Raw genomic sequence first — 15,028 nt, forward strand, 5'->3', positions numbered from 1 at the left:
GACGGTCATGCCTGGTTAACAGCTCTTGTTCTCTACCACGAGTCCAATGCGTATTTAAGTTTGAAAGACCATGCCCTCCCCTCTAATTTGACTCACACTTGTTTGGTATGCTGCATACCCTTTTCAGACCCTCAGAGACTTTTTCTAAAAAGCGACTAGTGATAAGTCTAGTGAGTTATTCAGAGCATCGGGGGGAGAGTGAGAAATATACAAACGTTTATTATAGTGTAGGCTTATGTATTCCCCTGCATGCTGCTCAGGGTAATCTCAGTCAGCAGCAGGTAGCGTAAAAGCTATAAAAACCTACTGCACACTACCTGCTCCGCACCAAACAGCAGTTATGGTGACAGACAGTTATGGTGACTAGCTGGTAAATATGGTGGTGCATTTAGCAGCTACAGAGCTCGAATTTTCCCTCTGAAGTTGGTAGTGATCAAAATTATGCCTAAAAGGAGAGTGAATATTGGACAATCACCAGGAGGTCAGAAACATGATTAAAAAATAATGATAATGTTGCTCTGTAACTGCTTGATGCACTAATACAGTTCACCATATCAATTGAAATCATTATGAGATGATTTTCTAGTTGGTTATATACAGTAGTTCAGTTCAGTTCATTTAGTTTGCTTTGCCAAATAGGAACAATGAATATTTTAATTAAATTGCTCATGAATGTAATCATAAAGTACTTTTATTGTATTGTTTTAATAGAAGTACTATAAATAGTTGCATTAATCTCTTCATTTAAACACAAAAACCAACTGATATATTCAAACAATTATTACATGAAACAATCCATGGAGTTGTGTTGTGTTGTGGCATATTTCTGTATGTGTTTATGAGCAACTTTGTTTACTTTTTATTCAGTGACTTTGGGGTGAAATGGCAAACTATGTGGTCTCTAAACCTTCTCAACTTCACACTTCTAAAATAAAGTTAAAAGTTTTTCTTGCCCCTGTGTTGTTGATATCTTTCTTGCAGAGTCACACACCTACGCAAATGTTTACTCACAGTGTGAGGGCAGACTCTTGCTTGGCTTTTCATTCCTTCTCTCAATATTTCTGTCCATGTGTGCTTCTGTCTTTTTACCGCCTCCACTATACATGTATGTTTGTGCATGTGTGTCTTGTTTGGCCCAAAAGCAGTGTGAAATATGAAATGACAACCATAATCATTATTATATTATATAATAATCTCGGCTACTCAAAAAGCGATCCTGGTTTGGCTGCATGGTTGAAGATTAATATTATTTTGAGTCATTACAAGGAAATGCAACAAAACACCTTCTCACACACATTTAGTGGAGCTTTCTACAATTCTACGGTCCACTTCTCCTCAACATCAGGAACATGGCACCCGACGAATCCTTCACCTCACAACAAACAGCTGATCACAGCGCTAACCCGCTCCAGCGAGGTCCCGTGTCAAACAGTGTTCATGAACAATCGAAATATAGCGAAATATAGCCACTCTTCAGAAAACTGTTCAAGATGAAATAATTCCGACTAGGCGGTGGGCTGAGGTCATGTACTATATCTGCTTTAGTTTTTGAAAATAATGATCCCTATTGAGGGAAGACCCAAGTTTTTTTGTTTGTTTTTTTTAGTTTGTTGCCACTCAAAATTCTTGCACATCTTCCCCAAATCATACTTTAAAGTTTGTAAAATTTACCTGCAAACACTGCGGCCTACTATAGCAGACGAACCAATTGCATGCTAAGATACAGACGAAGCATTAACCAAAAGCAGGGAAGCAGCGCTGCTCGACGGTAGACTGCATGCAGTGAATGCCGTGAGGGTAAGTATTAATGTTGTTATGCTAGTAAATGCAACTTGATTTATTACATAGCTATGTGTTGTTGAAACGTATGCCGACCTTACTGTGTGATATTAAAGGTAGCGTTAGCTAATGCTATGCTTGCTAGCATCATGCACTCATCGGTTGAATGTGACCTGCATCTTTTTCTCATTAGCTAATTTTGTTTAATTAATATAATGTTAATTGAATAAAAACTGTGATGCGGAGTGTGGCGTGCAGTCAATAAATGACTACCAGCTATTCAGAAATTTTTTTGAAGGTGGGTCTCTGACACTGACAGCGTTGTGTTGAACAGATTTGTAAAGCGGTGTTCAGTGTGTTTGAGAGTGAGCGGGAGAAGGTGCTGAGCGAACATATGCACTGTGCGCAGCTCTGCATTCAAATACGACTTTACACATTTTAATAGTAAAACAAAAAAAATTAAAATCAATATGCGGCTTTGATAATGTGGCCAGCTGCCGCAAAATGAATGTATGGAAATATTGGAGAGGCAGTGCTTTTTCTATACTGTATATGGTCCCTGAAACTATTGATGGCAACATGGGGAGGTCCTGTATCAAATTAGTTATCACAGAAGGTAGAAGAAGGTAGGTTTAATTGGCAAATTACAACAGAGTTGTAAAATAAAATGTCGTTTGTAACTGTGGTTTGTAACTCTCTTCTGCTACATAGCAGACAATATACAGTATACAAAAACAATCATAAAATGGTCAACAGAAATAAACTATATTCCATGGAGCAGTACTGAGATTGAATTTGAGTTAGAGGACACCACAACGCACCACAAAGGCAGAAGTTATACTATTTCCATTACTTCTGTTGTGTTACTATTATCTTAAATCTCAGACAATCCAGTATATTTAATTTATTAAAGTTTTGTGTCAACTGCAAAGTGTGTCAACTGAGTAGAACATCTGAGATAAAAAGGAGCCAATAGCCTGGGTCTCTTCTGTTATTAATGGATGTAGTTTAAATGTTACTGAGCACTTCATTGGACTTAAATAGTAATGTCAATGAGTGAGGGGATTAATTATGTTGTGCTTCTCCTCGTCTCAACAGTGTCCAGTATTGAATAGTATTGAAAAGTCTCCAGTCAAACCAGCACTTCATTCGATCTGTTCGATAAAAAGATTTGTATGGTTTTGCAGCCAAATATGCAAGTAACACACTGTGAGAAAAAGAAGGGCACAGCTGTTTTCCCTCTAATGTGCCTGCACCCGCTTCTAAGTCCATGCATGAATTTAACAGCTCACCTTTGGCTGCAGTCTCAGGCATGTTTGTCACTGTTGCAATTTTATCACCACAATCTAGGCTTTCGGTTGGTTTCATCACTTGTCGCCAATCGATCACTGCATTCTATCATATCAATGAAACGCTTTTGTGGAGCAGCAGCGATCAGCTGATTTTACTCATGAGCCTCCGGCTGCAGCTGCGACAGATATGAGCATGTCAATAACAGTAATAACAATAGGCTACCAATCAACTACTATGGCTTCAACATGTGGCATTTCACACAAGGTATTGAAGGAAGTACTCTATTGGTATTATTATTGCTAATCTAAGGAGAATGAAATAAAACTCTTGTGTCGTTACAATTTTACACACAATAAACTTTGGTTCTCAAAATGTAATGTGTGAAATATTGTAACTTGCTCCTAATTTCCATTCTTTGTTTCTTCAACAGCTTCAAAGTTCAAGATTCAAATTTCAAGATCCACCTTCACTCTCATATGCGTTGCATGTTTGATACCAACCTTCTTTTACCTTTACCTTCTTTATCTTTTTGAATTAAACTGCCTTCTACCTTCTCTCCTGGACTCATTTTATCTTTGTGATATTAGTAAAATGGGTCTATTCCGGGTCTGTTCCGTCGGCATTACGTTGTCAACTGGCATTTGGGTCGAGATCTTCTGCGTTTGCATCGCAGTGCATCTGGGAGTCTTTGTTTTTTTATTTATTTATTCTTTTTCTTTCTCCCACCCCTATTGGCTACTGGGGTTCTTGCCTGCCTGTTACAGTTGTGGCGTCCCACTCTCACTAACAACTACATTCTTTAACAGGCTTATGCGCACACACATGTACACACACACACACACACATACAGACACATTCACCCACACGCACACAGACACACACAGACACAAACAAACTTAGGTTGTCCCTGGTAGAATTATTCCTGATGCTTTTCTTTCAGTTACTTATTTAAATTAATTATTATTCCAGCTCTCGTGGCTGTGTTGTGTTGCTTATTTAGTGTGTGTGACTGTTTCTTGTTTTCATTGTTCTCTTAGTTGTCTTAATATGTCAGCTGTTTATTGCTGCTGTTCGGCTGGTTGTCTTTTACTATTATTATTTTTATTGTTTTTTTGTTTGTGTTTGTTTGTTGTTGTTGTTTTTCTCCTCCCCAAGCCCCCCTCTCTGTTCTATTGCAGGTTTCGTTGCTTTCTGCAATTGGTGTTTCCCACAGTTTTTCCCTGTTGTCCCCACCCTCCATCCCCCTTTCCCCCTTCTCTTACAGGTGTTGTCCTTTCTCTGTGCTGTCTGTTTGTGCCCCCCCATTCCCGTGTCTGCCCCCCTGTTCGGCCCGGTGACAAATCAATACATAATTAAATAAATAATAAAACAGACAAAAGAGTATTTTAATACTCTCTTGTTAAAGTAAAATCTGTCTGGCACGATATGGTATCCAGGTCATTATACTCTATACCAGGCTGCTGGGCAGGACAGGTTTAAAAAAACAAAACAAAAACAAAAACAAAAAGTAAAATGGGTCTAGCTGTCCTTGGGATAGGCAGTGCGAGCTGATATAGCAGAGGCTTTCAAGTTGTATCTTCACACTACCTCTTCAGACCCTTTAGTTTCAAGAAATGTATGTAAAAACACTGAATGAAAACACTTGCCCATTCTGTGTCTGTAAAAGGAATATGTCCAGTTTTCTCTACATGCACACAACACCCTATTTCTTTTATAGATGTGATGCTAGCAAACAACAATGATTTTGTGACGTTGCTCATCATCTTAAGATTGACAGGTGAAGTTTCCTAACAATACAATGGAACGGAAATTTGTTATTTTTATGGCGGTTATTTACATGAGCATCAGACTTGTATGTGTAAACATTTACAGTTTAAGGTGAATAACAAAGTTGGGAGACAGTTAACTTGTGGTAAATTTATCCTCTAGCTGTTTTTGCAGTTTGACGGAATATTTGATTATAAAATCGCCAGACCCAAGATGTGATGACAGGCAAGTACAATGAAGCTGCACAAAAAAGGCATCTAAATCTATTTTTATTTTAACTTTGTTAACAGTAAAATGTCAAATAATAGCCTATGAATTAAACGTGTTGCAAGTTTACTCATTGATTTAATAACTTCTTATATCAACATATTTAACCTGCAGTTAACTCACTTATTTATTTTTGTGTTTTCACCGTTTGGCACTTTTCCAAGCATGCTATTGGATGATAAGTACATATATGTCATGTATATTAGACCTCAAAAATAGCGGCCCACTCCTATTTCCGGAAAAAGTAAGTTGGATAAAGTTACTGCTAAACAAAAAATGTGCAAGAAGTACGAGTGGCAACAAATTTTGTTTCATTTGTTAAACTGTAGAAGTTTTTAGTAAAAAACTGGGTCGTCTCCTTGATGGGGATTGTCTAAATATGCAAAAACTGCCGTTGGCCCACTGCCTAGACTTGGAGAACAACAACAACAGAATTCCGGGGCCTCCACCTCGTATCAGTGTTTACAGCACCAGCAGCTTACGTTATACGGAACAAACCACATCAAGTCATCATCCCTGCCATTCAGCTCCAGCAACTACATCAGCAAGCCTTAGGAGGGGGACCTAGCACCCAGGATGCCAGCACCCCCAGAAATCTACTTCCACCAACTACAGCAGCCGGCTTCAGTGGCAGCTTTGGCACCGAGATGCCGGCGTCTCCCACTGCCAACTTCCAACAACTAGAGCAGTCGTATACCTCTGGCAACCACAGCAACCGATAACAGGGACTTAAGCACCGGGATGCCAGCGCCTCCCGGTGCACACTTCCAACAACTACAGCAGCCTGTACCAATAGGGTCTCCCGGCCAGCACCCCCACTCATATACCTCTAGGAACCACAGCCGCTGATTTCAGCAACCGGCTTCAGTCGGGGCTCTGGGCACCAGGATGCCAGCGCCCCCCTGCTGCCCACCATCAACCAACCACAGCAACTGACACAGCAGTTACACTTCAAACAACCACAGCAGCTGGCTGAAGTAGGGGTTTTTGGCATCGAGTTGCACCTAACAGTCGTTTCAAGCTAACATCTGACTAACAGTCGTTTCGAGCTCACAGTCGTCTCGAGCTCGCAGTCTTTTTGAGCTAACATTCAGCTAACAGTCATTTCAGGCTCACAGTCTTGTCATGATGGCATGTATTACTTTAATTAATAATGCCAAATAAACTATACGTTGCCATTTATTTATTTATTTATTTGATGGGTGCTGCCATTGTTGTGTGACATCAGACAACTTTGGCATTCCTTTGTACTTTTTCTAGAAGGAGGTCGGAAATGTGTGAGTTCCGAGTTGGTTGACAAACAATCTCACTTTAGATGAACTGCAGTGACATCTTGAAGACGTTTGAACCAATAAAGGCTCTGCACGCCCACACAGGTGTGAGTCACTTTGGCTGATTAGACATCCTCTAAAGGTAAAGGGTAACGGGGCTATCCTGAGAATTACCAAAGGCTGACAAAACTCTTGTGTACTAATAAGAATGATGAAGGCAAAGGTTGTCTACAGTGACAGGTGCAACCAAACTAACAGGAAGGAAAGGAAATGTCAAGAATGGTATATACACCCACACAGTCCTGAGAGGAGATCTAATCAAACCAAATAGGTGAAACTATCTGTGTGGAAGTCTCATGGTCGTAGGGGCTTGGACAGATATTTGTGTAATGAGATAGAGCACAAGAAAGTGAGTGGGGTTAGACCAATGTGGCCTTATTAAGGCTAGCATATTTTTGGGATAAAGTTGCTAGTGTTCATTCTTTTAAAGCCAGGAGACTATAATGGGCTATTCCAATAAAACTCCACTGACCAAACCATTGTTGTCCTTGGAAAAAAAAACAAAAAACAAAATTAGATACTATTATATATTTATTTATATATACTATATTTGTACCAATAAACCAGAAGCAGACAACAGTAACAGGCTGAATTAAACAGTCAAACAAAAACCAAATCACACAGTAAACTAAAGCAGCAACCTACTGAATTACACTGTCTTTGCATACATTTAATTGAAGGGTAGAGAAGTGTTGTTACCTTCCAGTGATTAGGAGGAAGAGGGTGAGGATGACGAGGAGGGTGAAGCCACCAACCGCTGCTGTGACGATGACCAACACCTGGCCTTGATCGGAAGCAATGTCTGATGCTGAAAGAAGAATAGAGGATGGTTAGGAAGAAGGGAAAATATATGGAATGGGAAGAGGTAAAGTGTGAGAAGCTGAATGTGAAGTGCAGGTAAAGATGATGAGAGCAGTGAGGAGAGAAAAGAGGGAAATTAGATGGGAGTCAGGATGAAGTGAGAAGAAAAAGCAAATTTTCATTTAACATCTCTAATATTCGTCTCCATCAATGCACATGCATAGACCATGCATGCTCTCTTGATTGGCAGAGATGTTTGATCAGCTCTTTGTAATGCAAAAAACTCTCCATCAGCTTTCATACGAGAATGATTCATATGCCCGCTGCTGTTTAATTAATATTATTCATTCATGAAATTGTGATTTAGTCCATGATCATTTGGTTAAATTGGTCCCATTTGATATTCATGATTTTCCCTTTTCTGTGTCTTGTCACAAGGCTAACGAATCCAAGATAATTGAAAGATGATTGCTATTACCAAACTTATTTCTATAATATTTCACACTTAATGAATATGAATTGGAGATCAGGGTGCGTGGTCGCTAGCCCGATGAGGGAGGCTCATGTGGGTTTGTACAGTGTGTGGGTGTTAAGTTAAGAACATGTATGTGTGTCTCAACAATGTGTGTGTGTGTTTGGCTGGATAAAAGTAATTACAGACCACTCCGAGGGAGAGAGAGTGAAAGTGGCGGTGGCCAGATCACACATGACAATTCTCCCGGCCTTCAGCTTCACGCACTCTTCACATCACTAACTAAGCAGATGTGTTGGACTGATGCTGCTGTAATGAGGTGTGTGTGTATGTGCGTGTGTGTGAGAGAGAGAGAGAGAGAGAGAACGGACAGGATGAAGGATGCAACGTGAGGGATGAGGGAAAAGGATGACAGAAGAGAGATAAAGACAAACGAGAGAAAGAGAGAGGCGGAAGTGACAAACAAATACACAGACGGATGGAAAAATGAACGCACTAGACAGTGACTGACAGGCGGACAGACAGACTGACGGGCAGGGAGAGAGCGACAGGGGCCAAATCGGCTCTCTCTTTCAGATAAAAGGCCAGGCAATACAAAGGCTTGGCCAAGCACTGTCTGATCCACAGATAAAGCAAAGCTCTGCAGCTTTGGATGGTAGACGGCCACTGCGAAGCCAAATCACCCCTCAACAATACCTGACCCAACATAAAAGGGCAGCTGGACCTTTGTATTTTATGAGTATACTTTCAATAAAGCTACTACTCACATACACACACACAAAAAAAAAATTGATTCAAAATACGCCGAACATCAAGGCTGTATTGTTGTATTGTACACGCCTTGTTGATTGTATTGAGTTGTTTGATTGCCTTTACAATTGATATTCTGACATTTAAGAGGTTTGGGATTTTATGAATGCAACCTATGTGAAATTCATACTGTAGGGAGGCCAACTTTACTGGCTGCAATGTTATCACAGTGGGAGATACAGATGGGGAATGAAAATTCTTGGTGCATCATATAACAGTGAAATCAGTTGTAATCAAAAACGGTGTCAAATCTTCATTTACTACTAGCATTTTGCATTGTTTTATATACTGAAATTGATCGCTCTGCTTTAAATCCCATTTTGTATTCAAAGAACTCTGGACTGAAATATGTGAGGAGTATGTGATCTATGCAAATACAAATCATAAATATATTTATATTTTCCTGGAAAAACAAACCCAGTCAACTAGTATATCATATCAACTTCTCCATGGTCCCAAATTATCTTTGACATAATATACAGTAAGTACAAGTTGATGTAATGTAAAAACTGTCTGGAGGATAAGAACAATGCATCCAGATAGCAAACATGATTATAGTATGTGTTGGAAAATGATCAGCAGTAATTGGATGTTGTGTTCCCTGTAAATGCAGCAGCGCTTAATGAGGAATCATGAGAGTTATATTCACTTTAAACATATATAATCTGCTGCCATAGAGACATTAAAGTGTAATCTCATGGTATGATTATATGACTGCATCCAATATGTTAATTTCCTCCCTGGGTAAATTTTTCAGGATCTCATTAAAATAGTTGCTAGTTGGAATCCTCATCTTATTATCTGCTGTTGTGCCCTTGGTGCATGCTGCCCTGAGCGCTGCTCCAGGCTGTGTGAACTTCATCTGACCCTGAACTGCTGCTTACAGCAAGCGTCTTTTATCTGTGACTGAACTGTCTTGAGGACCACCAAAAAACACAATAAACATCCATTTTAATTATGTTTGGGACATTTGATTGACTATACTAATCCCCGCTAAGGTTAAAGCTGAAATTTTGATGTGAGATATCGCATGACTTTCTCGAACCCAGATGACAAATTATTGTTTTCATGCAAAAGGAAAGCTCTTAACTGGCCTTGATACAGTCCATAAATTTTGTGATGGATTTTGAAACTGCTAGAGAACTGCCGATACAACGAGGACTAATAATGGATGGCTGACCCTTTTTCACCAGCCACATCCCGACCTGACACTAAGAATGAGATGTTTTGTTTGCTGCCATCACTTGATGATTTCTGCATACTTCCCCCAACATAAACCTCATGCTAATCACGATCTTAACCTCAGAACAAAGTCCTAATTTTATCCAGCCGTTTGCAGAAATGAGGGCAGCAACATGCTTTGGAGGATTTTCATTATCATGTCATTTAGCTGTCATTAGCAGAGGTGCAAATACACATAAAGATGGATGTATCACTCCCCGGAAACAAGTTCTGTAGATGGTCTCAGATACTTACAGTCTCCTGTAGTTTCATATTCATATTTAGGGGAGTAGGAGCCATATCCAGCTGGCGTGCGGGTGCGCACACTGAAGACGTACCAGGTTGCTGGTTTTAAACCTGAGATGATCACACTGGGAGCCTTGGTGCGCGTCGACGAGTAGCTCAACTGCTCATGTTCCTGTGGGAGAGAATGGAAGATGATCAAAGTAAACAATTCAGAGAAGGTTTTGACCAAAAATGATCTTGTTACTGAAGGCCAAATTTATATACATGACAAGTGCAGTTAAAAAAATAAATGTCTTTTTCACTATGACGGCTGCTGAGTGCTCTACCCCCATTCTATTCTTAACAGAGAGCTCAAAGTCAATCTTGATTACATTAGTGAACAAAAACACATGCAATATACAGTTTTTCTTTTGTAAAAATATTATATTACTTTACTGCCAGTTACTGCAGTTGTACTGCGTATACAGTATACCATTGTCTTTTAAAATAATGTGCATGCAATTATGCAGAGAGAGCAAAATGAATTGTCCATTCAGCTTAAAAGGGATTGTTATCTGTCCTTGGAAGCATATTTGTAGTGCTTTATAATCATATATTGGGCACTATAGACTGTATTTGTGCCTTGGGAGCCTTAAACTTTTTCTCCAAGGAGGAATGGCTTGGACTATTCTTTTGGCTGATCAAATGAGAGGAGATGATGTGGCTATTATTGAAGCATGGTACAGTGCATCAGTCTGTATTAATCAATGCTGTGTTAAACAGCATGAGCTTCACTTTTCAAACCCAACTTCCCTTTATTTGGACAACATCATGGATAACACTTCTTAGCAGGATCTAATCCCAGGTTAACAGTGTTGTATGTGACTGTATAATCAGTGGACTACATTTCTGGGCCAGGATGTTAGGGAAGTAAGGGCCATGAATTGTTTTGGTCTGATGCCAGATTAACTTGTTTAACCATAAAGACATAGAACTCTCTGTTGATTTTCTAATAAGATATGAAACAATGATTTTACACACTTGCATGATCCTTTTTTTGAAAACTCTAAATTCTGGCTAAATTCACTGCTACAAATAAGTCTTTAACCTGAACAAGGATCATAGAAGTAACTGTACCTTCTCATAATATTTGATCTCATAGTCGAGTATGGGCAATGTTGTGTGTTCGGGTTGTTGCCAGGAGAGAGCAATGCTGTTTGGAGAGGCCCAGTCCTTCTTCAAAGACCCAACCAAAGACGGACCTGGTTTGAACACAAAATACATCACAGAAATTAAATTCAGCCATCTTTGGTGAGCATCATGATGAATAAAGTGAATAAAATTAATAATGTTAATAATTTATATAACACAGACTGGCATTGAAGATACTTTTGCACTTGGCCTTCAAGTTTGTACAAATATAAAAAGCAGATTTTAATTCACAAGCTAACTGATTTTACATGAATGCACACTTCCCCTCCAGTCATTCTGCTCTTCTAATAGCTTTACCACAGAGACTTTAAGCAAGAAATAAAAATACAAATAGAAAAATACCAAAAACACCTGTGTGTGTGCTTGATGTAGCTCTGCATTTTTAAGGTTACTTAAAATGCTTAGTTAAATGTACTTTAATTCAATCCGCCATATATTTTGTTGACTGAAGAAGTTGAATGAGAACTTCACCATAAATTGCAGTCTAGACTATAAAGATTTCAATCATGGAAAGACAATCGCATTTAATACAGCAGGTCTTTCCATTTGATGTCATTTAGTTATATTACTATTTGAGTATGTGATTGCTTAAAGAATCACTGGAACAAGCAGAAGAATATATATGTATATGTGAAAAGTGGTTTGCACCATTTAGCCTAATTACAGCCTCACTGAGCTGCTAGTGTGGCGGTGGGCTGTTAGCCTTGTTGATCTATGGGAGACCCCAGCAAGCAGTCAGTTTGATAAGAATGTGCACTGAATACAGAGGGAGGAGTCTTTCTGTTGTTCAGCCAGTATGCAGTGCGGCTATTTAGCACAACAAAAAATCCAAGCGTTGTGTGTGTAAGTGCATACACACGCATGAAACAGACAGTAGGTTAACACCTGTTCACCTTGTCAGCGATAATTATCATCCATGATCCGTGCTTTTTATTTTATTTTACAAAATAGACTGTATTCCTTCCAAGTCACTGGGAAAACCACACGGCTATTCCCTTCTCCCACACGATCATCATGTTTTAATTGAAAATAGGTTGAGGGAGCTACATCTTCTTTTCTTTGACTGAATTGCATTAGTTTTGCTCTATGAATTTCTGCTGGGTAAATAATTGCACTGAGCTCCCAAGAGAGGTCAGCAGATGTAACTGCCCAGAGAGTGATTATTATATATTATATCATCTAATGCTACAGAGCTGACTCATTATGTGGATATAAAATATAGGCCTGCTTTCCCCATGAGTATGCAAAGTGAACTGATGACACTGACACATTTTCCCCCCATTTATTCTACAGTGGTGTGCCTGGGGAAGCTGTTTGCAGTTCTCACTTTGTCTGAGGCAGGGTATTAGGGGGAAACATGAGGGATCAGGAATAGGGCTTTAGGGTTTGGGGGCTGTGGAGGAGTCTTCAGGTTAGGGGTCAGTAGCTAGATGGCATAAGAGCTGTGGGCTGTAGGGGTTTGAGCTTGTTAGCCAGATACCTACTGCTACTAATCTGATAGGAGCTGAAAGTGAACACCTCTGTTCCCATCCCCCCTCTCTTTTCCTCACCACCTGCCTCTTTTTGTCTATTTGCTCTCCAGCTGCTATTGTCTTTATCTCTTCATATCCTCGTACATGGTTAACTCTTTGTCTTCTGCTCCTTCCTTTGCAGCACATCTCCAAATCTCCCTCCTCGCTCCGAGTGGGAAGAAATTAATTATCAGTATATTTGGGAACAGGAACTCAAAAAGGGGAAGAGTTCAAACTAGGCTGGAAATGTGTTTGTGTATTGCTTTAAAACAACATTTAGCAGAAGAAGAGCAGAAAGGCTCAAATTCCATAAAATGTGGAAAACATATTTGCTTGTAAAGTAAAACTGAGCGTATGTGCATTTATCTATAAAGACAACTCTCATATTATGGAAATACTTCACACACATGTTGGCCATTATTCAAGTGACCAGCTGATAATGACTGATTACACATTACTATAACATGCAGTTAATCAAGCGGCCAACAACTCAGTCAATAATTTTAACTAGATCAGAACTTGGTGAACGATGAAATAGGGCTGGAGGAGTTAGTTGTACTGTACAGTATCTAGTATAGAGCAACAGTCACTTTTACTTTAAATGCGTTTCAATACTTTTTTATATTTCCCTGTTGCTTTTATGTTTTATGTAAAGCACTTTGAATTACCTTGTTGTTAAAATGTGCTATACAAATAAACTTGCCTTGCCTTGCTTGGCTTCTCCTTAATAACCACCAACTTAATAGCCATTTAAAATTTGGTAGGTTGTCTAAATTGTTAGCAAAAATAGAACAGCATAATATCACGGGTGAGTAAAAATGACTAATAATCTTAGCATAATCAGCAAACTCAAAGGGCAGTGTGTGTGTGTGTATGCATACATGTATATGTTGGGGTTTACTGTGTGCGTGTGCATGTTTTTATCTTAGAAAGAGAGCATGGAGCAGCTGAAGTGGAAAATAAACATTCTTTCCCCCTCCCAACAACACAGTGAGCCAACACTGCTGACATCTTATTGTCATTATTACATATAACCTCATATGAACATTTTACTCAGGGCGTGCTCGTATACACTTCTCCGTCTATCCTCAGTGGTAGAGAAGATTCATCTCAGGGGGATTTTATCTGATCTAACTCTTTCTAATGAACCACTCTGTTGAAGCTGCGACGTTGCAGGGTTCCCTGCTCTGCTTATGCCAGCTGGCTAACAACAGCGGTGGCAGGGCTGTGCGGTTTGCGGCTAGAGTCATGCAGTGGAGGCATCAAACTAAGGCACAGCAAGAGGGCTGGCATCTGCTGTTAGCATATTGGCCCCTGATAGGGAACAATAAACACAGCCTAAATACAATCTCCCTCTGACTCCCAGATTCAAATCAGCCTCCTACCACAAGGCACTGCAAAATGCACACCCACACGACTTGTGCAAGCAAACAAGGGAACACAGTTTGCTGGAAGCTCATGCACACAAGACGTGCGTACACACAAACAGTCGAGAACTGACATGTAAAAACAATATGTTTGTTGGAGAAGCAAGACCACTGTCTGGCTGGTAGAAAATAATAGCCAGTAGAAATGTGCCAGCTCTGCTTGCAAGTCTAGACTCAGAGATCCCTTCCCACAGCAATCATTCAGAAGCCATAGCTGCTCTAATTGAGCCATTTTTCACAAACCTAAAAAAAAATATATGGTATATTTTTTATGTTTCTACTGAAAAGAAGGACCCTGTTACAAACAACCTGTTGATTTGATTTTTGCACCTGATCGTGCAATCAAATAAGTTTTATTCTCCTTAATTTCACCTCTGGCTGGTTTTTGAAGTTGCTGAGCTCACATTGTAGATGTAATCTTATATGATCTATGCATTCTATTGATGGGAATTATGTCTCTTTGAAGGGAACCAGATCTTGTGGCTCCATTCCTTTCTGAGAGCCTTTTTAAAAGAACGGCTCATCATTTAAAACATAATTTTTTAGGGGGTGAGGTTCATCCCACTAAAATAATCTCATTTTGCATGTTTGGTTAGGTTTAGCAGCACCAGATTACTCTTATTTCTTCACCTAATGTCTGCCTCCTAATGTAAACATTGCACAAGGTGATTCTATATCCTTCTGCCTTGTCAGTGAATTTACCACTTTGTATCTAAATAAAGTTGCCTTGCCCTGAATGCAATTCACGCAACACATTAGAAAACATTTTTAACTCCGCTCTGAGTTTATGTGACACCAGTGTATGCTGGGACAGTAATTAAGTGGACCCACTATTGCACTGTGTGTTGCAGACAATTTGTGACAAGAGTGGTAATGTTACTGGTACACTGTTCATGTTAAGAGGAGTGGATT

The 15,028-nt window shown here is 39.5% G+C and overlaps 1 protein-coding gene across 2 annotated transcripts in view; it reads right to left on the reverse strand.

The window, feature by feature from the left end:
• LOC119903932 (ephrin type-A receptor 6-like) overlaps window positions 1-15,028 on the reverse strand; it is a 189,507-nt gene that overhangs the window by 29,976 nt on the left and 144,503 nt on the right. For both annotated transcript variants that reach the window (XM_038720243.1, XM_038720244.1), the window contains exons 6-8: window positions 11,104-11,228; window positions 9,997-10,159; window positions 7,137-7,245 (exon numbers count right to left, since the gene is read on the reverse strand). In XM_038720243.1, coding sequence (XP_038576171.1) covers window positions 7,137-7,245; window positions 9,997-10,159; window positions 11,104-11,228 — 397 coding nt within the window. The remainder of the gene's footprint in view (window positions 1-7,136; window positions 7,246-9,996; window positions 10,160-11,103; window positions 11,229-15,028) is intronic.

This window comes from Micropterus salmoides, unplaced genomic scaffold (genome assembly GCF_014851395.1).
Source record: "Micropterus salmoides isolate LMB-PRFRI ecotype aquatic unplaced genomic scaffold, ASM1485139v1 Ms_hic_scaffold_15, whole genome shotgun sequence".
In the NCBI taxonomy this organism is placed as follows: Eukaryota; Metazoa; Chordata; class Actinopteri; order Centrarchiformes; family Centrarchidae; genus Micropterus; species Micropterus salmoides.